We start from the raw sequence: 22,096 nt of genomic DNA on the forward strand, positions 1-22,096 counted from the left end.
TTTTTGGCTCATCTACACCGATCACTTATACATAGCCTACTTTGTCTATAACAACGCAGTCACTCTTGTCGGTATCAACGAGGCCTGATATGATGGCAACCAGGTTATTCTAAGCTATTCAAGCAGTCGGGCACATTTCAATTTATTGGACGCCAGGTATCTAATTGTGCGTTTTTTTCATCTTAGGAAAAACCTCATAAAAACGGTTGCCCGTTTGTTAACGTTAACGGGTCGTTGGATATCAAATGACACCTGTTGGGAAAGAGATGTTATGAATCCAGGATAATGACGTTTCATCCAAAATTGAAGTCAAACTCAGCAACTTCATAGGCTACAAACATTAATTTGGCTTAAACAGATACTGTAGTGTAGACTGGTGATCAGTGGCTTGCGCAATGGTTGGGGTCGACCCCCATCATGGGGATTGATATCGCAACATTATTTTAACGTCGGTGATGGAAAAAAAATAAAGGAGTAGCTGCTATCACTATCAGCATTTCTCAATTTTCTACCTGTTCTTGCTTACAGTTTTGTTTTCAAGCCTAGTACGGTTGAAATAACACTGGACTAGCCGCTTAATTTATAGCCTATACTTTTTATTTGTGTTTTGTATCAGACTCAAAATGTTGAATGTCACGATCAAAGAATTAAGAACAAGAAATAATAAAAGAACATACACTTAACTCCAGAACTGAGTCACAGACCACGATTTTTACAAGCAACTGCACACCGCAATAAAAGGGAATTGCAAGTTGCAACAGAGTGAAGGAGAGTTTTTTTTGCAAAAAAAAAAGCGACAAAGTTGCAAGTAACTCAGCAATCTGCATTGTACAAAAATATCATTTGGCACATGTTGTTGCGCAACATGGACAACTTAGTTAATTGCTTAGGCCTAGTCACTACTTATAAAATAACCTATATGGTTGGGTGGTTGGTTTTGAATCTTTATCCTCGACATGACAAAGCCTTGATAAGTTTATTCCTGGTAGTTTTGCATACTTGTAGAGGCTTTTGTCCTTAGCAGTCCTTAGAATACGTTGCTCAAGCGCACACCCCCAGAGTGGAACCAGCGCAGCTTGATCTTGAAGCTTCTTCATTCACAAAGTCACCCGCTTACAAACTGAGCTATCGGGGCGAATATGTTATAACAATTACTATACTATTGCTGGCAATACCGGGTCTACAGAGAAACCTCGTGGCACATTAGCTGCAACGAAAGCATAAAAGTTGCGGTAAGAAAAAGCCAAAACTATACAAATTTTAGTGAACAAGTAAAAAAACGAAGAGAAATTACATTGTTTTTCTTGTTTTAGTTTTAGCATGAAATTAAGCGCCTTCTGGCCGCTGAAACCTTGAAAACAAAGGTGCAATGTTTTCATTGATTTGTTCACAAAAGCTACTTTGTACAGCAAATAGGGGAAAGTGGTGTAACTTGGACCAGTGTGTAAGTTGGACCAGTTCCCTAACTCAAAAAATAAAAATCGTTTTGTCGATATTTTTGAACAGCTTGAAAGAAAAAATAATAATAGCCCGGATGTGAAAAACTGAGCGTATTTGGTTTAGAAACGTGGATGGGAGATTGGAATTGGTGGTTTTGGGTATGCTGATGTTATTTTGGGGAGTTGGTTGCTTAGCGCTCAGATGTTATTGGTATGACGTTTGAGACTGATATGATGTTGGTATTATCTTTAACCTATAAGGAGATGTTGTGATCAATTACAAGACTTATAAACAAGTATGGAGGTCATAGTTGGTAATTTTTAACAGTGCATGACAGTGTGTAATTTGGACCAGTCATCTCACCTACGCAGCATCGCGTCAGTTCAAAATTCCCAAAGCTACATTGTTAAGACATGTCAATAATAGGCTACCAATAAACATACAATTTGGGTAGAGAGGTAACTCTTTTAAACCATAAACAGACATAACTCAGCAACAACACTACATTTAACATTATAAAAACAAAAAACAAAAAGCGAACGTTTTCGGCTAGTCATATAGCCCTTTTCAAGCCTATAAGAAATACATTATTAAAAGAAATGCTAAAGAATCATATAGTATCACAGCAAAAATATGGTCAAAGCTAAACATTTGAGAAACTGCCTCGCTCACACAAAATGATAACTGAAAATTACACAGCACAACGGGTCAAGTATTTCAGAGGTAAAATTAATTGATTGTTCAGACAAGGACACCAATAAACATGCTACACAAGGGTCAAAAACCATTGGTTGACAACTTGATCTTTCCGAAAATATTGAAGATCAACTGGTCAAACATGTTTTGGAAATGGAGTCAAGATTTTATGGTTTAAGGGTCATAGACTTAAGAAAGCTTGCGTAGGATATTGCGTCTGCCATTAATATCAATACCCGCTTCAACAGTGAAAAGAGTTTGGCTGGAAAAGGTTGGCTGAGGGGATTCTTGAACAGCCATCCAGAAATTTCATTGCGAAGGCCTCAAGCAACTTCGGTTCAAATTACATACTTCAATGGTCCAAAATACACACCCCAATGGTCCAAAATACACACCATATGTGTAATTTGGACCATTTTTGAACATTTTTTATTGCTTAATTATTCTGTATTTTTTTAATGTACGTGGTTTATATTTTCTACACTGGTTTGCAAGTATCTAGACTGTATCTGGGTGGAAAATAATACACATTGACCGGAAGTTGGCCGAGTTGTGCTTATTTTTCTTTAAGGGGTTCAAAATACACACCTTTCCCCTACCTTACACGTATAGCGCATGAACGAATTTAGAAAAGAAATAGTTTATATATTTCATTCCTAGGATATAGTATCAAAAACATCACAAATAGAAGAAAAAACGAATAAGACATATCAGTGTTTACGCTGAAACTAAAAATCGGGATTGTCTAAACTTTAAAGGCAAGAAAACACGTTACGTTGTTTAAAGCCTACTAACATTGAGAAAACTGAATTAACCTATTCAATAAAAATGTTTAATCTTTGTTGAAGTAACAAAAAAGATACAAATCTTTCGCAGCACAGCTCAACAAAGGTTTGTCTACTTTTGGTATATCAGAAGTTTTGATTGATAGAGAATGACATTGCTTTTTTAAAGTAGTTCAAGAGGTCGACATTGGATGTTGTAAATTCTGTTCAAGGGTGCTTCAATTTCAGTTCACCCTAAAATTTTGCATTTTCAAAGTAAAAAAAATATATGGCCGCAAACACATACATTTAAACCAGAGGTTCCCAGCCTGAGACCAACAGACCCCTTAAAATTTTTAAAATCTTTGTAAATTCAACTAATACTCTAGTTAACAACTAAAAATGTTAAGGGGGTCTATGAAAACATACATTTAAAAAGAAAAAAATTCTAAAATTTACGGACTAAAGGACATTCTTAAAATTTTTGTGAGTCTACTGGCTTGACAATCTGCAGCAAGAAAAAATGGAGCACTTCTCTTGGGCGCAAGCCAAGTAAGCAACCTCACTGCGGCGACATGACGCCTACAATTTAAGTGCTGACTCACTTAGTCGCAACTTTTAAGTAAAGAGATTTTTATTGGGTGCATTGTGGTTGCAACAACACAGCATATTTTGTCAATAAGTAACGATCATACAGACAAGTTAGACCTAATAACAACTTTGACCAAATCTGTTGTCACAAATTTTAACAGGCTTCTGTTTGTCAGCATAGTATGTCATCTGTTTATAGTATGTTAAAGTTTACCCTTGCTTTTCACACGAACGTTTGTACTAAACAACAACAAAAAGTTCAAGTCGTTCAATATGAAAGTTTTTTAGTTACAATCCATGATGTGTAAAATGTTCGCAAGAAGCAGGCAAGCGACAATTAGCCGGATTTGCTATGCTACCGTTTGGCTGTGAGCTGGTATTAACAAATTTTTTTAAATTTTCATTAAAATCAGAGATATTGAAGAATTTTTTTTTTTTTGCCAAATTGCAATATTCATTTTGAACATTTTTTTTTCAATAAAATAGTCTTCATCCTCCTATCGAGACTAGATATTTTGGCTTGACACTGAGCAAATCATACAAGCTGCTAGTTAAACTTACCGTACCTGCTACGTATGATCGTTACTTATTGTCAATGATTACAGGCAATCAATGATTCAAGAACATCATCTCTTTATCAAAATTGTTAATGATTAAACATATCTTCCTCGGAATAGCGCCCAAATGAGTCAAGACAAATCACTGGCGCCAAGGTAGGGGAGCCGACTACACCCGCGTCTAAATGCCGTGGACACACAAAAACGATTGGGAACCATAGATTTAGACATTTTTGCAATACATTAAGTTTGTGTCAGATACATAAATTTGAGAACCAATTTTACAAAACCTTAATATGTACGTCGGCACTAGTAGTAGCCGAAGTGCAAACTTCCAATCACAACTACTCAACAAGACTTTAAAAAGACACAAAAAATCAATTGCTATTTTTATCACATCACTCTTGTACCTTAAACTATTAAAAATAAAGGATATCTGTGAGATGAGGGTTTTAATTGGATAAAGAAATGCTACAAGTATTGATAATACAGTATATTGATAATATTACACAGCGAAGTTTATGGAACTTTCGATACGGGTCTTGAAAAACAATTTGTCTCAAATAATTTCATTGCAGGCCTTACAAGTAGGCTACTTCAGTTCCTTTCTATTTCTGAACATAAAAGCGCCTGTAAAACTTACCAGAACAAAGCAAAGATCTAGAAAAAGATGCAAGCGATAAAACGACGTTAAAACGCACCCGAAACCGAAATGATATACTCTAAGTATAAAGGATGAGCAATGAGCATGCTCATAACACCTTACTCTTTTGTGGCGCAAATAATAGTCTAACATTAATTGTCTACTTTTGACTTTTCAATGCTTTTTGAACAATAACAACACCAAAATTAGCTTTACTGGCTTCAAGAACAATCTTTTTCAACTCAAAAAGTATTCTAAATCAAGAACGCATGTGAAGTATTGGACAACGCTGGACAATGTCTTGGTAGAAAGTCAATCAGTTCAAAGCTTGAAGCAGTATATTTTCCTGGTTTGTTAAAATTTTCGAAATCTTATTCTAGTCTACTGTTCTTCAGTCACACTCAGTCAAGAATCAGTAATGCTTCGTTGATCGGAAGTTGAGCGGCTGGCACAATTGGGTGTCTTGATTTCAGTCGACGGGGGTGTTCGTTTGGGAAAGCAGAGATCTTGTGGTGGAGAAGATGGTTAGGCTCCAGAGCCCGTCGACCGAGAAAAAGAGTGGCTTCTTCATGACGAAGCTCAGCAGGTTGAATGCCAGAGAAAATGGGAGATTGTCCAATGATGTGGGACGCAGGCCCCCGGTCACTGTGCGCTGTTTAGAGCAGCGTCGATGACATGGGCCAAGGCTGCCACACGCAAAGCGTCAGCCCCCACCCGCAAAGCGTCAGCCCCCACCCGCCAGGCGTCCGAGTAGCACAGCGCGGGATGCCAGCCTCCTGCGCAGCGACACCAAATGGTGGCGGTATGGAAGCGATCTGTCCAGTGTCACTCCAAGGTACTTTGGTTCGGGGCAGAAGGACAGAGATTTACCGTTGTTCTAGACATGTAGCTCACGATAAGCTTCCCGATTGTGCAATGTGCAGGTGGAAAACTGCTGCCACAGTTTTGGTTTCGCTGAGTTTCAGTCGCCAATTCTGGAGATAAGCTGTGAGGGTTTTCATGTCCTGGCTCAAGGTGTCTCCTAGATTTTCCTACGACTTTGTGGAGTGAAGAATTGCCAGGTCGTCCGCATAAGCGTATTTTGCGGAGACCGTGTTTGGCAGGTCGTGGGTGTAGATGTTGAAAAGAAGTGGAGGCAGGACCGATCCGTGTGGGACGCCGTTCACGTGGGATCACGCCTTGCCACTCTTGGACGCACTCTCTTCGTTTTGTGGTGTTACAGTTATGTTACCAGCTTCTTCGATCCAAGATGAAAGAAGTGAGCTCTGAGGGTTGTTGTTGTCATTGTTGCAATTATCTTGATCTTTTAACCTCGAAATCAAATCACGAAGCTTCCTATTTTTAACTTCGTAATCAACCATCACTTTGAGCGAAAATCCAATCTTTATCTTCTCTGTAACATCAGGATGAATGAGGCCGAACACAAATGTACTCATTACTTTCCATAAGGGATTAGTCAATTCAACAATGTACCGTTCAAACTCTTCAACTGGCAAAACAAATACCATGTATGTTGCAGCAAACAGCTCGTGCCATATTGGATCGGAAAACTTGCATAGTACTTTTGAATTTGCAATTTCATCTTTTATGTTTCCTTTCGTGACAGTGAGAAGAAACGCTTGAAACATTTTCGGGTTGATACCATCAAACTCTTCTTTCATAAAGATAAATCGTCCTTTTACAAAATAGTTCCATGCTAGAGAGGCAAGCTTCCAAAATTCTTTGACGTTTCCGTGGCCACCATAACAGTACATGACTCGACGAAGCGATTCGACAAGAACATTTGTCAACAATAAATTTGAGCTGGAGAGAGCAAGATGTATGATAATACACTTTGCAGGAGCACGACATGGGGACAGAATATAAGGGTGGCGGTGCAAGAGTTCCTTCAGTTTTTCAAGTTTATCTTCTGACAAGTTGCAAGACCGGCAAACTTGCATACCCAGTTCTACTCGTGATTCTTTGCTCAATCCGAGAACGCTAATCACAAAGCGTGGCTTGCAGTTATTGTTTAGCTGAAAGAACTTCCCCGGATGTGAAGTTATCAACTTTTTTGCCAAAGGGAATCTACGGCCTTCAAGGATCTTTCTGATGTAGACATCAGGTGTACAAAAATCTGAGCTAGGGTAAGAAGTTTTATTCTGAAACAACTTATCTGTTTCAGCGTGATGAAGATCATTAAATATGATCCAAACATTGGGGTTCTGTTCAAGCTTCTCAACCCACCAATCATCAGACTCAGATGAATGCTTCCAATGTTCACAACCAGTCATCATGACGCGAAACAGAGTTGTCTTCGATAAAAAGTCGATTTCGTTCAACGAAATGTAAAAGATATATGCTTCCTCCACCTTCTGGGGATTACCCAAAGCTTTGTTTGCCTGGTTATCCGAAATGTGCTTCATCATTTCCTTAGCAAGCATTGTTGTTCCAATACCTTTCGGTCCTATTAAAGCTATGCTGTTTCCGTTTTGATTAACATATGCTTCCCGGGCCACTTGATTGTTCGTTTCATGATTTGCTTTAATTTCAGCTTTTTCTCTTGCAAGAGCAAAACTTTCAACAAGATTGATGCTTTCATCAGAAAACTTTTCAAATAAAATTTCAAAGTCTTCTCTTTTGCTAAATCGCTTTTCACCATCCAAATCGAAATATGAACTTTGAGCCTCTGCCTCATACTTGTAGCCCAGTGGTAGGATTGGATTGTTAAAGTTCACTGGGATTGGTGGTTGAACAGTACCAACAATTACTCTATTTCGCGTTTTCAATATTTCCCCCAAGTCTTGCTCTGTAAAAAGATAAGGATTCAAACACAAACACACTTAAAAAACAAGAATCTTTCCTTAATGCATAATAAACTGAAAAATTAATTACGATTTTCTTCACTAAATTAAAAAAAAAAAAACCTTGTTAAAAGCACTGGTGTGCAGAAGTATTGACAGAGTGAGAATGAAGTATATAATTATATTTTATCAAGAGCTTCATTAGCAAATAAACTGATTATGATTACGTGCCTGATCTGATACAGCAGTTGGCAATCATACTCTTCAAGTTTATAAAATTACGCTTTACTACCACGTATAAACCATTTGTTATTTTGCAGTGATTTTTTTTTATACACGCACTTCATGTTTTACAGCACTGCTCTGCGTTGCTACAATGACGCCTCACAGTTTACAGTGTCACTACTTGATCTCATTACAATAATACGCGTTTAAAACAACAATTTGGAATGTTATAAAAATTAGGATTTGAAACTTTGCAATTGGTGCTTTGCTTTTTATCACGACATTTTAAATTGTTACACTGTAAATGAAACCGGGTTGAGAATTCTCTTGTAAGAGAATCTTTTTTGAACTATTTGACAAAAATCTAATCATGGCAAAGACTTCTGACTATATGAAGCAGGTGATCGCAGATCAATCTTATAGAATGGAGTCAATTTGGATACGCAAGAGATCCTGTCAAGACTAACAACAACCACCTTAAAAAGTTCCAACAAACTCCGTCATTTTTACATTAAATGCAAGCACGTGACAACAATTAAAACACACACAAAAGGAAACCAAGCAACAGGAAAATAATTGCACGGGACTTTGCTGTTGAGAGGCGATTATTAGGCTTGCTTGATTACTACGCTTGATACAACTCATGTGATCTGTTTCTTGCAGTGTTATTTACTCGTAATCATTCATGTATCACTTGTTGAGTTTGTGCTTTTCAGTCCGAAGTATCGTTACAGTTAGGCTATAGTGCATAGTCAGATTTATCTTATGATTCTCATTTTATGTACCGTATATATTGTATAATGTATATTGCAAACTCAAAGAAATTCTTGATGAGGACGCAATTGTACGTGTCGAAAACGTTTGAGTTTATTTTATTTATGTTAAATTTCTTACTGATTTCTTAGTGTGATAAATATGTTAAATTTGTTATAGTTTCTTCGTTTTCTTCATAATGTGGATATTAGCGACCTGTTTTAACCTGATGCTACGAGTTCGCAGTTGTAACAGCAACAAGCACGATAACAAGGTGAGAGGAGAATATTCAGATATAATATGTAAAGAACAGCCCAAACAGCAAAATTGAAAATCCAACATTTTTACATTGATTCAACGTTTGCAGAACTTAAATCAATGTAAAAATGATGGACTTTGCTGTCTGGGAGTGCCCCAACAATAAAAACTGAAACAACCAATCATGAGCTTCCGCATACCGTAAAGTGACTTTATTGCTGTTTCCCTCACACTACTAGACTCTCCCAATGAAAAAAGAGGAACTTGAAAACTTTGTGAGCTGTCATGATCGCCACTTTGTTTGCCTAATGTAAGCAAGTAAAAAAATTATCAGTATTAAAAAAAACTCAGCAGTCTATTCAAATAGAAAATTGTATATACACATTTTGAATATACTCAAAATAAAAATCTTGTGTTGTCAATAAAATAAAAATTTATGATAAAAGGAAAGCAACTATAGTGACACATTAACGTCCACATATAAATATGTTTCTAATTAATTTACTTAAATTCTAAATCTTGCATTCTTGTTTACCGTTACAATCGAAAATAAAAATCCATGGTGAACTGAGAAGGAAAGCAAGCATAGAGACCCAGACATAAATTTTTACATACCATGACATGACTGATTTGTTGCTTCACTGCTGGAAGGTTTCTTTAAAGTATTGGAAAGTTGGAAAAAATGAACATTGCCATGAGTGCCACTTTGTCCACCTTCAAAGATATACAAATAAGCCTTTTGTGTCATTAAATGCTGCAACAGTGCTTCACTTTACGTTTGTTAAATAGATTGCCTCAGTGCAAACTTTCTCACTACTCGGCCAATAAGCTGACAAACATAAATAGTAAAGAGCAGAAATCCACTGAGTTGACCCTGTTATGCTTCTGTTGAGATGATATCAAACAGTTTTTGTGTACTCGTGAAAGCAAAAAAAAAGTGGCATCTGTCATACAGCTATAAGAATTATGTAAGAAAAGATTCATCTACTATTTTTCAATGCACAAATGAGCTGCATGTGTTTTCTCCACAAAATTATAGTCACAGCTAAGATAGACAATATAATTTTATAGGAATACTGTAATACCATCTTGAGTTTTTATAAAGCATTTGAACCAAGGATGGATCCAAGGGGGGTGCGCACTCCCCAAAAAAATTTCAAACTGCTATTATTTTAATAAACTAATGGTATTAAGATCTACTGGTATTACTTTATATTTTGATAGATCATAGCATTGTATATCAGCATGTAACGAATTGATGCTGTGTAGATTATGGAATGTGTACCAATGGAAATAATCATGTGTTTTGTACTGCTCATGTTTTTAAACTTTAGAATATTGCCCAAAATTTCATCACGTTCTTGAATTTTGTTATACCATAAGTTTTTTTTTTTTATTTATGCTAGTTTTCAAGTCTTTATTAATATTAAACAAAAACATCTGTATTAACAACATGAATGCTTATCAGTATGTCAAATACAGCAGAGACACATTTTGACAGTGCCACACTGATGGACCTCCTTGAATGAAAATAGATTTCAGCAGCACCCCCCAAAAAATTAGAGGCTGGATACATCCCTGATTTCAACAATATATACAGGGTGATCAAGCCAAGTGTAGACAAATATTTATTGAAATAACAATACATCCAAACAGGAAAAAAATTACACATGTGAAGAAAAATGCAAAGAAAAGTATAAATAAACAAAATGTACTCTTATTTTTCTTTTGTACTCCTTTTGCTTTCACCAAACGCCTTTGTCTGTTGTGCACTTGACTGCATGAGGCACGCAGCCACCAGTCCTTTGGACAGACGAAAAGTTATTCACCGTCCAAGCTGTGCATAATCATCAGAATGACCGTATTTATGCAAAAAATGAAGAAGATATCCCACTGAATGAAAGGCTGATGTTCCGGAGACAGAAACCAGCCCTTGGGATGGTTTGGGGTGGGGTAACTTCAAGTGGTGAAGAAAATCCTCTCTTCTTCATTGAAGAGGAAGTAAAAATTAATCTACATCATCATCATCATAATCCATCGTTGGTTTGTTCCCCACTAGTGGGGGTGGCCGATTGTTTCCGCGCAGCAATTGTTTTAATCCCTTTTCTCCATTTCACCCTGTCCCTTGCATCTTCTCCTTCAGTCCGACTTTTTTAAACTCATCCTTCACTTGTTGTTTCCACGTTCTTCTTGGACGACCGCGTTTCCTCTTCCCATCCACCTTTAGATCTAGTGCCTTTCTAAGAAAACTTCCTTCCTCCCTCCTTATCACATGTCCATACCATCTCACTCCATTTGCCCTTGCCAGTTGGTCTATGGTCTCTCTCATCTCTAGCATATCCAACAATTCTTCAGTCCTTTTTTCCCTTCTCGTTTTCACCCCACACATTGCTCTCACCATTGACCTTTCCGTTCTTCTCAGGATTGCCAGTTCACTCTCTCTCAATACCCATGTCTCGCTACAATTTACATTGCAGGCCGCACACAGCTCGGATATACTTTTCCTTTCATCCTTAGTGAAAATTTTCTGCCATACAACATTTCCCCACATTCCCTGAACTTTGCCCAGCGCAATCTTGCCCTTGTTGTCACCGCTGCTTCACATCCACCACTTCCATTTATCCGATCACCCAGATAACAGAAGTCTGTCACTGTTTCGATGCCATGGCAGAACTCATCATCATGGCCTTCCACTTCATTCCTTCCTTTACTGCATTTCCCACAAACAAAACACTTCACCAATCTTGTTGCGGCTCTCTTGACATTAGCACATCTTGCATGTACCCACTTTCCACATTCCTTGCATTGCATTGAATTTCTCATCACTCTCTTGCCACATATTCCACAGGGATCTACTTTGCTCTCAACAACTGTTCCTTCTGCTCGGAATGGCCCGATTCGGTGAGTCCAATTCGGTGAGTCCGATCCCTTAACGGGGGATTTTTTCAATTTTTTTTTTAATTATCGAGTACCGTGGCCTAATTATCATTGCCGTTTTAGGGTTAGGGGTTAGGAGTTAGGGTTAGGGGTTAGAGGTTAGGAACTCACCGAATCGGACTCACCGAATCGGACTCACCGAATAGTAGCAGACCCCCTTCTGCTCCACTCACCATCACTTTTGTTTTTTCAAGATTCACCTTCATACCCTTGGTTTCAAATGCTTCTTTCCATTTCTCAAACTTTCTCTCCATTCCCTCCATACTATTACTTGTCAAGACCAGGTCGTCTGCATACAAAATTTCACTCAATAAGACCTCCCTCACTCCTTCAGTTACAACGTCAACCACAATAGCAAATATCAGAGGTGACAAAACTGATTCCTGGTGTACACCAACCTTCACAGAAAACTCGTTTGAATAATTTGATCCAACTCTCACTTTTGTTCTTGCATCCTCATACATAGACATCACAGCTCTCACTAATACCTCCGGTATACCTCTTTTCCTCACGGCCCATTCCATCACTTTCCTTGGTACTCTGTCAAATGCCTTTTCTAAGTCGACGAAACACATATATAGTTTTCTCTGCTTCTCTCGGTATTCCTCCTGCATTCTTCTCAATATAAACAGAGCATCCACTGTACCTTTTCCTGGCATAAATCCAAACTGCATATCATTTAATTTCACCAATGTTCTCAACCTCTTTTCTAGTATTCGCTCCACAATTTTCATTCCATGCTCTAGCAACATGTTTATTTGAAAATGTTGAGGGAGAAATTGATTCCCTGGATCAATGCAACATTTGGAGAAGACGAAATAACTCTGCAACAAGATGGGGCTAGGTCCCACACAGCAAATCTTGTCCAGGACTGGTGTAAGGAGAATATGGAAGAGTTTTGGCCAAAGGAATTATGGCCTCCATCCTCTCCTGATTTAAACCCAATGGACTTCGCAATATGGAGTATCAGCTCTGAAAGCAAAATTGCGCACTTGTTGGGAAAAAATATCATTAGACACCACACGTGCCTTATGCAGTCAAGTGCACAACGGACTAAGGCGTTTGGTGAAGGCAAAGGGAGGACATATTGAAAAATAAGAGTACATTTTGTTTATTTATACTTTTCTTTATATTTTTCTTTATATGTGTAAATTTTTTCCTGTTTGGATGTATTGTTACTTCAATATATATTTGTCTACACTTGGCTTGATCACCCTGTATATACAGATACATTAAACAATATTTATAAATGTGCATATGCAAATCTATATGTCTATGGAGGGTGGACAGTTGACACTGTATAATATACTGTACATGGAGTCAATCAGTCTGTGGAGTTTGTAGAGGATCAAGAACTCACTTGTTAAACTGCTTTTCGAAATGAAATAGACAAAACTAGGCACACTAAACTGTTGGATTCATTAGATAATACTGTATTTCTTAACGAAGATTTGCACTCAATAGTTACAAATGGTATTATTAAACAAAACCAGTTCATCAAAAAGTTCTAGGAAGCCACAAATAAACAAAAGTGTTGACATTGGAAATGTTATATTTTTGCAGTATATATGACTTTGGTTACATCTTTTTCATCAATAGTAGTTTTATTATACGGTATATATTTATTTAATTAGTTTCAAATGGACTTCGATGCAATTGAAAGACTAATCAAAGTAATACAGAATTTGAGTTTGCAAACAAAGGGCATGGGCCTAATCGTTACAGTTAAACGGTTTGTGACAAAGCCAACTCATGAGGTAAGTACATTGCTATTCATGGCAAAGCGACGCTAGAGATTAGAAAGCTGAAATATCATGGTATGGTATGATTAATTAAATCATATCTCCAAACCTACACATGATAGCAGCATCATTTGAAGTGGATTAAACATTTTAGAAAAAGTCATAAAGTTTCAAGGGTAATGGTTGTGTACCGGTAATTGATTGATTGAATCTTCATCCTCAAACTGAGAAAGCTTCTTTGAGAGCTTAATCCCGACAGTTTTGTATACTTGTAATGTAAATGCTTTGCAGCACTAATGCAGACCCGACCACGCAGTTTGACAGAGCAAAGTTTCGGATTGTTGAAGTGTTTTGTCAGTGAATTATTCCATCCACCAGAACAGTGGTTTTCAACCTATTCGGTGGAACGGAACCCAATGAAACATTCCAAAAGCTCAAGAAACCCCTGTTTAATAATTTAATTGCCTTATGCAAAAAACATCGTTTGATTAATAAAATTAAATTAAAATAGGCCTACTCATGTTCAGATTTATTTATGTACAATAAAAATAAAAACTGTAAAAAATTACATTTATTCTCATAAAATTTTTATAATTTCTCCGATTTGAATGTAAACTTGCGGAACCCCTAGATTTACTGGCGAAACCCTGGTTAAAAACCACTGCACTAGAAGCTGCTGTATGGAAAGCTGTATTGGAATATGTATATAGTGTAATTTGTGCTAGTAAATGAAGTTGTGTTAGGGGAATTTGTACAGCAGTTGTAGGGAATTTTATTTGGCAGCGTCGGGGAACAACCTGGTCATGCAAACTAACTTTTACAACACTTTCTGCATTGTTTGGATTTTTAAACTGTTTTGATTCAAAAAGAAACAAAGAGATCTTTGTGTTAAAACAAAATTTCTCCAGTATGATATTATTTCTAACAGCACTATCAATCATGTAAGGACAGTTTTAAAGTAACTTTACAGTAGTTTGCAACAGGATAACACCTATGCATACACTATGGTAAACATAGTACCGGTTGTCTATTTGTATTGACATTGCATATATATAGTACTACTCTAGGTATATACACTTTTTTCCTAGCTTATTTGTTTATTTTGCAGCTTAAATTTCCTTGTTTTTACTAATTACCAGTAATAATAGCTTCGGCTAGTTAAAATTTAGTGATGGTACAGCAAAACTGCATTATACTATGTATGGAGGTTGGAGGCCTATCAATTTCTATGCATTTTATGGGTCTGCTACTATTCGGTGAGTCCGATTCGGTGAGTCCGATTCGGTGAGTCTGATTCGGTGAGTTCCTAACTTCTAACCTCTAACCTTAACTCCTAACCCCTAACCCTAAAATGGCAATGATAATTAGGCTATGGTACCCGATAATTTAAAAAAAGAATTGAAAAAATTCCCCGTTAAGGGATCGGACTCACCGAATCGGACTAACCGAATCGGACTCACCGAATCGGACTCACCGAAACGGGCCATTCCGGCATTTTATAGCTTGAAAAATGTCCCAAAAGCATATTTTCGAAAGAAAAAAGTATGAAAAATAGATTCCAAACAAACAATAACATTTTTAACTGAGAGTACGGTACCATCACTAAATATTAACCAGCAAGACCGAATGTTGCAACACCAGAAGTATGCAAACATTAAAGACAAAGAAATGCAAACTTTCAAACAAACAATAAAAATACAGTAGTAAATATGAACACACAACATTGTGACTTGGCTGACATGATGCGAGACAATTGTACCTGTTGCAGAGACATGTCAACGCAACACCATTTGATGTAAATTCTACTTTATCCATTGAGCATGTCTTGGGCTTTGTACAGATATTTACACTAAAGTTGATGAAATCAGCTCCAGTATATATAGCTGCTTTTTTGTCAAGGGCTGTCCTTAACTCATCTGATGCCATTTTTTGTATTTTCACTGCTCATAAATCATATGTTTCTCAACAACCTAAACAACGGTTCTGGCATCTGAGGGTACCATTTATGATCATTTTTAAATAGTCCCTAACCTACCATTCTACTGTATGTAAGAGCCAATGATTTCTATCAAGTGAAGTCAATTTACTGAACATATCGCCCATTGTTATCACACAATGCATTATTACGGTATCATAACATAATTTTACTTCGATTTGTAGGTTAAGTTTTATGTTTGTTCATACTGTATCTTGTGACAACTTTGCGTAACAACAAATGTCTATCGAGGAGCAAGTCTTTCAGGTGCAGACAGTTAGGCGCCGATCAAATAGGCGCGCACACTGTGGCGTCAGGATATTTAGGTGCAGAGCACTGTGGCGCCCGTTCATATAGGTGCTATTCCTAGTAAAGTCTGCAGATTGTATTAGCTTGGCAGGTAGGGCAATGCTTTTCACACAAAATGTTATATTAAACAGAAAAATATGTTGTTTTGTTAATGCGCGTGCATTTATTTGTTGTCAGTCATGGCTTCAGTGAGTGAAGCTGTTTTATCCGGCAATGCGTTTTACACAAAATGTTATATTGAACCATAGACTGTATTGAACAGAAAAAGATGTCATGGCTTCCGTGAGTGAAGCTGCTTAAATCGGCAATGCCTTTCACTCAAAATGTTATATTAAACAGAAAAACATCTAGGCTATTGTTTTTAATGCACGTGTTCGGCATTTATTTGTTGTTAGTCCAGGTTTGCGTCAGCGAAAGCTTTATCAATAAATTATTCAAGTTTCCGAGTTCACTTTTAGTTAAGTCAAATAACAACTAAACTAAACATCAGTAAAAAACATACTGTAGCCTGTATTCAAGCGGGTGGTAGGTTTGAGTGAAGAGTAACTTAGTTTTCCACCAAAACCCGGACTAGGTTTTGCCAAAGCTGAGCTGATGCAATCTGCAAACTTTACTACAAATAGAACCTAAATCATCGGGCGCCACAGTGCTCCGCACCTAAATATCCTGACGCCACAGTGTGCAATGTGCATGCCTATTTGACCGGCGCCCAACTGTCAGCACCTAAAAGACGTGGACCCATCTATCGATATTAAAAAAAGATTGTGATGGGAATTCAACACAGATAAACAAAAATATTTGAACAATCTAAGATAGAATTGAAGTCTCATGGTATGATGTGCCCTGCAGTGACAGTGGGCATGCCTATTTGACCGGCGCCTAACTGTCTGCACCTAAAAGACATGGACCCGTCTATCGATATTAAAAAAAGATTGTGATTGGAATTCAACACAGATAAACAAAAATATGTGAACAATCTAAGATAGAATTGAAGTCTCATGGTAAGATGTGCCCAAGTGATATGTCCTAGCGACAGGTTGACCAACTGACCATGACTTCCATCAGTTTGGCCACTATAGATTGCTTTGATCTCCGAAAACATAACTATGGTAAAATACATCTAATTGTTTATATACTGTTTAGGTTTAGCCGACTTGCAACCTTTTCTGTACATCAAAATCATTAGTTCGGTTTAACCCTTTGCTTTTCAACGTTTTTTTGGAAGTTAACTGCTCAAGGGGGGGCCGTTTTTGGATCAAATTCAATCAGCTGTTACGTGTTATCCGCTGGTGCTATTTCAACAGAAGTTGCACTGGTGTGAAAAAAAAATCATTTGTCTATAAGTTTGAAAAGTCATTATTTTAAAATTTTATATGTTAAACTTGATATTTCAATTTTTGCAAAGGTACCCAAAAACGACAATTTTGATTTATCTTGCCGCTATTTAATTATCGTGCTAATCCGATTTTATGCAAAGTTCTGAAAAACAATGAGCTCGATCGAAGGCACGAAGTGTGTGTGCGGTGTGCCGAATCATTGCATTGATAAAGATTTACTTACGACTTGCGAGCAAATCTTATTGTAAGCTACTCACTGATTCTAAAATAGTTACAATCAGAGTAATATTGTTACACGAATTCGAAAAAAAAAAAAAAACTGCGTTTGTTGTCTTACATTTTTGTCCTAAACTAATGCATTCCCAAACTCATGGCTAGCTTCTAGTTTTATGGAACCAAATTTCTCATAAGTAACACCTTAGCCTGCTTGAATAGCTGTTTACATCTTCGTTTGTGTATTTTAGGTCTACAATTGAGTTTGTAGTATGAATATTTTTAGTAGAGAGAAGACAATTGAACAAATTGTTGAAATTATCTGAAATTTCTAAGTTCAAATTAGGTGCTTTTGAAATTGTGGATTTGTGTCAAGTCGCATCACAAATATCATGCAGGCTACATCATAAGTCATTTCGCTTACCGGTATTTATAAACATAACTCATAAATTACATCCACAAACAATACAGCATTTACATCAACAAAGCTAAGTTCGAAACCAAACTTTTTATTGAAGATTGTGTCAATCAATTTGAAAATACATTTTTAGTCCGCCAGCGTCGAAACAATGCAACAGCGAATTGATCAACATGCGTAAACAAAGGAAATGTGAAATAACCCACAGTCAGCAAAGCTACATAAATTTAACGTTTACAAATGTTGAATCAATGTAAAAGGACTGGATTGCTGACTGGGTCGTCATTGTTTGAAACACAAAAAATACGCGTAAAGGCGACAACATCAGCAAGGCAGCGATTATGTTTCTGGCCAAAAAAAATTAACTTTTTACTTCAAAGATAAAAATGATTATAACGAAGCTTCAAAGATTGTCGTAAAAATATTGCAGAGATACAATAAACATAATCATTTTGTGCCAGATTGTGAGAAGACTTCCTAGATTCTTTCCAAACATTTGCAGGATTGCAAATTATTTTCTATAACTTTATATTGCCAAAAAATGGCTTCTTTGTTGAAACAACGTGGCTACAATTCTATAAAAAATTCTTAGGCCTACTACATTGAAGTGATGAAATTTTTTTTTGATTTTGCTGATGACGTTTTACAATATCCGAGAAGTAAAAAATAATAATGATGAATTATTTTACAAAACCGTGGTTTGCAAGCGCTTCACAAAAAATTGTTGGGGGAAAATTTACCATTAGACGTAAAACGTTTGTAAAAGAAAATTGTCGGTTTACGTATTTATAATGTTTATTGCGCTGTTCGAAGTATAAACTGCCTTTATTGTCTACCTTTGTGGTTGCCGGCCAGCTTAGAGCAGCATGCAAACCACGCGTTTATGGTATTTGCATCGTGTTATGATTCTCGAAAATTTCGCACAAGGTCTTTATTTTTATCGTGATATTTTTGTGCCTTTTCTGTCCTAAACTTGAAGTCATTGTGCAGCACAATCCACATCGGTTTGTAGACTCAGTCTTCATTGACAATGTTTTGTGTGGTGCATCATTTCAAGTAGTGTCTTCCCCTAAGCTGTTACACAAACCGCCCAGAACCAGGTTGATTATTATGTATCTTACAGCCGTTGAGAGCCCGTTATTGTATGTGTGGAATTATTACTGTAGATGTCTGACTACATTCATGCCAAAGTCGAGCAAATTCTGCTTTCGGGATCCTTGCCGTTATTTACGGTATTTTTTGTTGATAAGTTTAGGCAGCATTTTTCAAAGATAAATGAAGACATCGGTATTGTTCGTCACTTAGATTTAGTTTTCTCAGCATTGTTTATTCATTCTTTGATCCACTAGTTTGTCCCACTTTTGGTATAATCGAATCGTTTATAAATGGCGGGCCTTCACAATAGCCGGCCTCTTATACATTGGCGCAACGTATTCAGATGTTGAATTAATGATGAAAAAAGCTGATTTGTTGTTTGTCTGATGTGACGCCTAGCTTTATGCCTCTTCTACATTACAAAATATTTAGTAATGTAGATGAGGCATTATCATCTTTATTTTGCGCTCTTTGGAACAACACACAGTGCACTGTGAAACAAAAATGCAGGACATAACAACAAGTAGGCGACATAAAGCAGGGAAGGGACATGTAGCCATCGAGTTAGCTGCTACGTGTAAATGGAGCCTATCTCATAATTTTGAGTGTATCTCACAATTACTGTTTACAAAAACGCCATTTCTTCGGCCTCTCCCAAAAGCATTTGCAGTGATACATTTCCTCAATTGCAAGTTTTGTCAATGAGAGCATTTCCATAGAACGTTTATTTCAAAACCAGGTTTTCGTGCATTTACCCAGGAGAAGATTTCTTATTGTAACGTTTTTTATTCGTCAATGAATATTATCTGCTTGAAACAACTGTTTTGAATAGTTTGTGGCCTACATAGCCTACTATTTTGATCGTGGATTGCTATTCTTCTTTGTAGAGCTGATAACGCAAAAAACGTTTGCTATTATTGTTTCTAATTAACAGCTTTGTGATCACTGGCTTTTCTTTTGTGGCATAAAAAATAACGCGCTTTGTATTATTGAGGTCAAACCAAACAAAGGAAAACAAGAGGATGTTTCTCTCTGCTCGCGCACATCGATGCACGAAGCAATTATGAGCTTATGGCTTGTTATCGCAATGTAATCCATTTCACGCTTTGCTGGAAGTGAGCTAGAAATAGCAAAAATTCACCAAAATCTTGAATTTACAAGAAAACTACACAACTTTTAGCATCAAATTTAATATCATCAGATCCGCCTGGCAATTTTAGGAAAAGTCAAGAAAAACCAAGTGCATGGCGTTACTGTGCTTCAAATAATCAAAGGAAATATGAGGGGGGGGCCAAATCTGGCCTCCCTTTGAGGAGCAAAGTGTTAACTGTATATAGTCAACAAAACAACCAAATGCTATTTAAGCAACAAATCACTAACCTTGTGATGGAAAAGAGAAAACGTTCTTTATTTGATAAATATTCTCAGCATAGCCAGTGACATTAGTACCATTTTCAATAATGACAGATGTTTCACCTTTACGATAATAACCATCAGGAGATGAAGAGGTTTCCTAAAAAAATGCTTGCTTTCGTATAACTGTTTGAATGAGAGAATGCAGACTCGATGGCCTCCTACGCCTTCAGGGCTACGGTCTTTTGCAATCTCTCATTGGATGTACATTGTACAATGTACGTTTTTGTTTTATGTACATTTCGTTTCACATTCAAACAAAGAAGAATACTGCCCAAAACACTTCATTTACAGTACATTGTGAAAATGTGATTGACAATCTGTTGTATAAACTTCAGGCAGACTTACGCCAACCGGGAGTAACTTGAGCACATGATGTCATGCTCCAGTGACATTTATGGTGATGATAACTTTAGAAGCTAGGTTTACTATGTGCAGTATAGTAACGAACTAATTATTATATAGTCTCTACAATAACATCTATAACAACAATAACATCACTGATACTTACATTCATTGATTTGACATTTTCTATTCTTGGAAGTTTCGCATGGGGCATGTAATGTTCATCCTGAGATGATGATGAAGACATACTTCCAGTGTTCGTGAAGCAACAAATCAGGTACAGTACTCATTACTCAAACAATTATATGAACTATATAGTATATTCTACATGATGACTGATAGCCTACACTTTGCATAAACTAAAGAATAGTTGCGTTAGGATACTAAATCTATGGTCACAACGGTAAACCATAATCTCTTTGTGAGAAAATTGTAATATAAGATTCCCGGATCCGTTCGTCTGTATGCAATGACCGCAAGAAAGACTCTTCTGGAAGCGTCTATTCGAGAATTGTATTTCTGTAAAAAATAGCCCACGGCTGTCGAAATTGGGACACAACACGGTACGCCACTAAAACTTGTCACTACAATACAGATTACTTGGATAAAAGACGGAAATTTGGTCCAGCTGGCAAGCACTAAGCAAAACAGTTAAGTATGCGGCCAACTCTCAAGTAACAATTTTACGAATGACGAAAATAGTTTTCAATATCTCAAATGCACGTAAGCAGCTATGTGACGTAATAATGATAAGCAATTCAAGCACCTGTTCAAGCCTGGCCAACATCTGTTCAAGCCTGGTCTACAGCTGTTTCGTAATTAAAGATTTAACGATGATGTAAGCTGCAGCTGCAATGCTTTACAGGTCTTGCAATCGATTCTGCAATCTGCTCATTTTTTGCAATAGTCCAGTACGTCAGACGCCAAGATTCAGTAGACCTGAACGGTTTTATATGACGTTTGATATGAAAATTGTCCGTAACAATCTATCATGAGAACTTATATAATGTATTTATCATAGATATTATTCCAGGGATAGGTTGCAGCAACCGTAAACAAAGTGTTTAATGCAGCTAGCAGAGCTAAAATCAATTACAACTGATGTTGGTTGGTAATATGTTTATTTTTTTGTGCTTATTTTTAATTTTGTTTTTCAGTGTTGCGTATGGTGAGTGGTGATTTTTATGCGACATGAAACCTTAGCTAGAAGTTACCTTATAAATCTGTGACAGTTTTTCTGTAATTATACAATATATAATATATATATCATAAATATATGTGATAATGATATGTAACACACTTGGTGTTCGCCCAATTAAGCATTTAGCTGGAGACACCTTGCTATTGCATTGCACAAAGCTTGCAGTTCAGGCACTATGGCAAGGTTGGCAAAAGTACCATTTTGTGTTCATTTATGTACCGGTACCACAAATGAAGAATTGTCCCATGGGGGTATATGCCTTTGTATTCATACCCAGGGTAAAAAAGGCCGAAATATTGCTGTATTCTATTGTCTAAATAAAATAAAACATAACACAAAAAAGGTTTAACTCTCTTCCTCAAAATGTTAGATTTTTGTTTCTAAATAGTTTTTGGAGCTGG

General features: G+C 36.8%; 1 protein-coding gene across 1 annotated transcript; it reads right to left on the reverse strand.

Moving 5' to 3' along the window:
* Window positions 1-581: 581 nt before the first annotated feature.
* LOC145781952 (uncharacterized) lies at window positions 582-20,848 on the reverse strand. The gene is made up of 5 exons (XM_082593658.1): window positions 20,661-20,848; window positions 20,117-20,249; window positions 9,326-9,424; window positions 8,911-9,015; window positions 582-7,479 (listed from the first exon to the last, which is right to left on the reverse strand). Exons 1-5 carry the CDS (start codon window positions 20,739-20,741, stop codon window positions 5,864-5,866), a joined length of 2,034 nt encoding a protein of 677 aa, XP_082449784.1. The 5' UTR covers window positions 20,742-20,848; the 3' UTR covers window positions 582-5,863.
* Window positions 20,849-22,096: the final 1,248 nt, after the last annotated feature.

This window comes from Aplidium turbinatum, chromosome 13, assembly GCF_918807975.1.
Source record: "Aplidium turbinatum chromosome 13, kaAplTurb1.1, whole genome shotgun sequence".
NCBI lineage: Eukaryota > Metazoa > Chordata > Ascidiacea > Aplousobranchia > Polyclinidae > Aplidium > Aplidium turbinatum.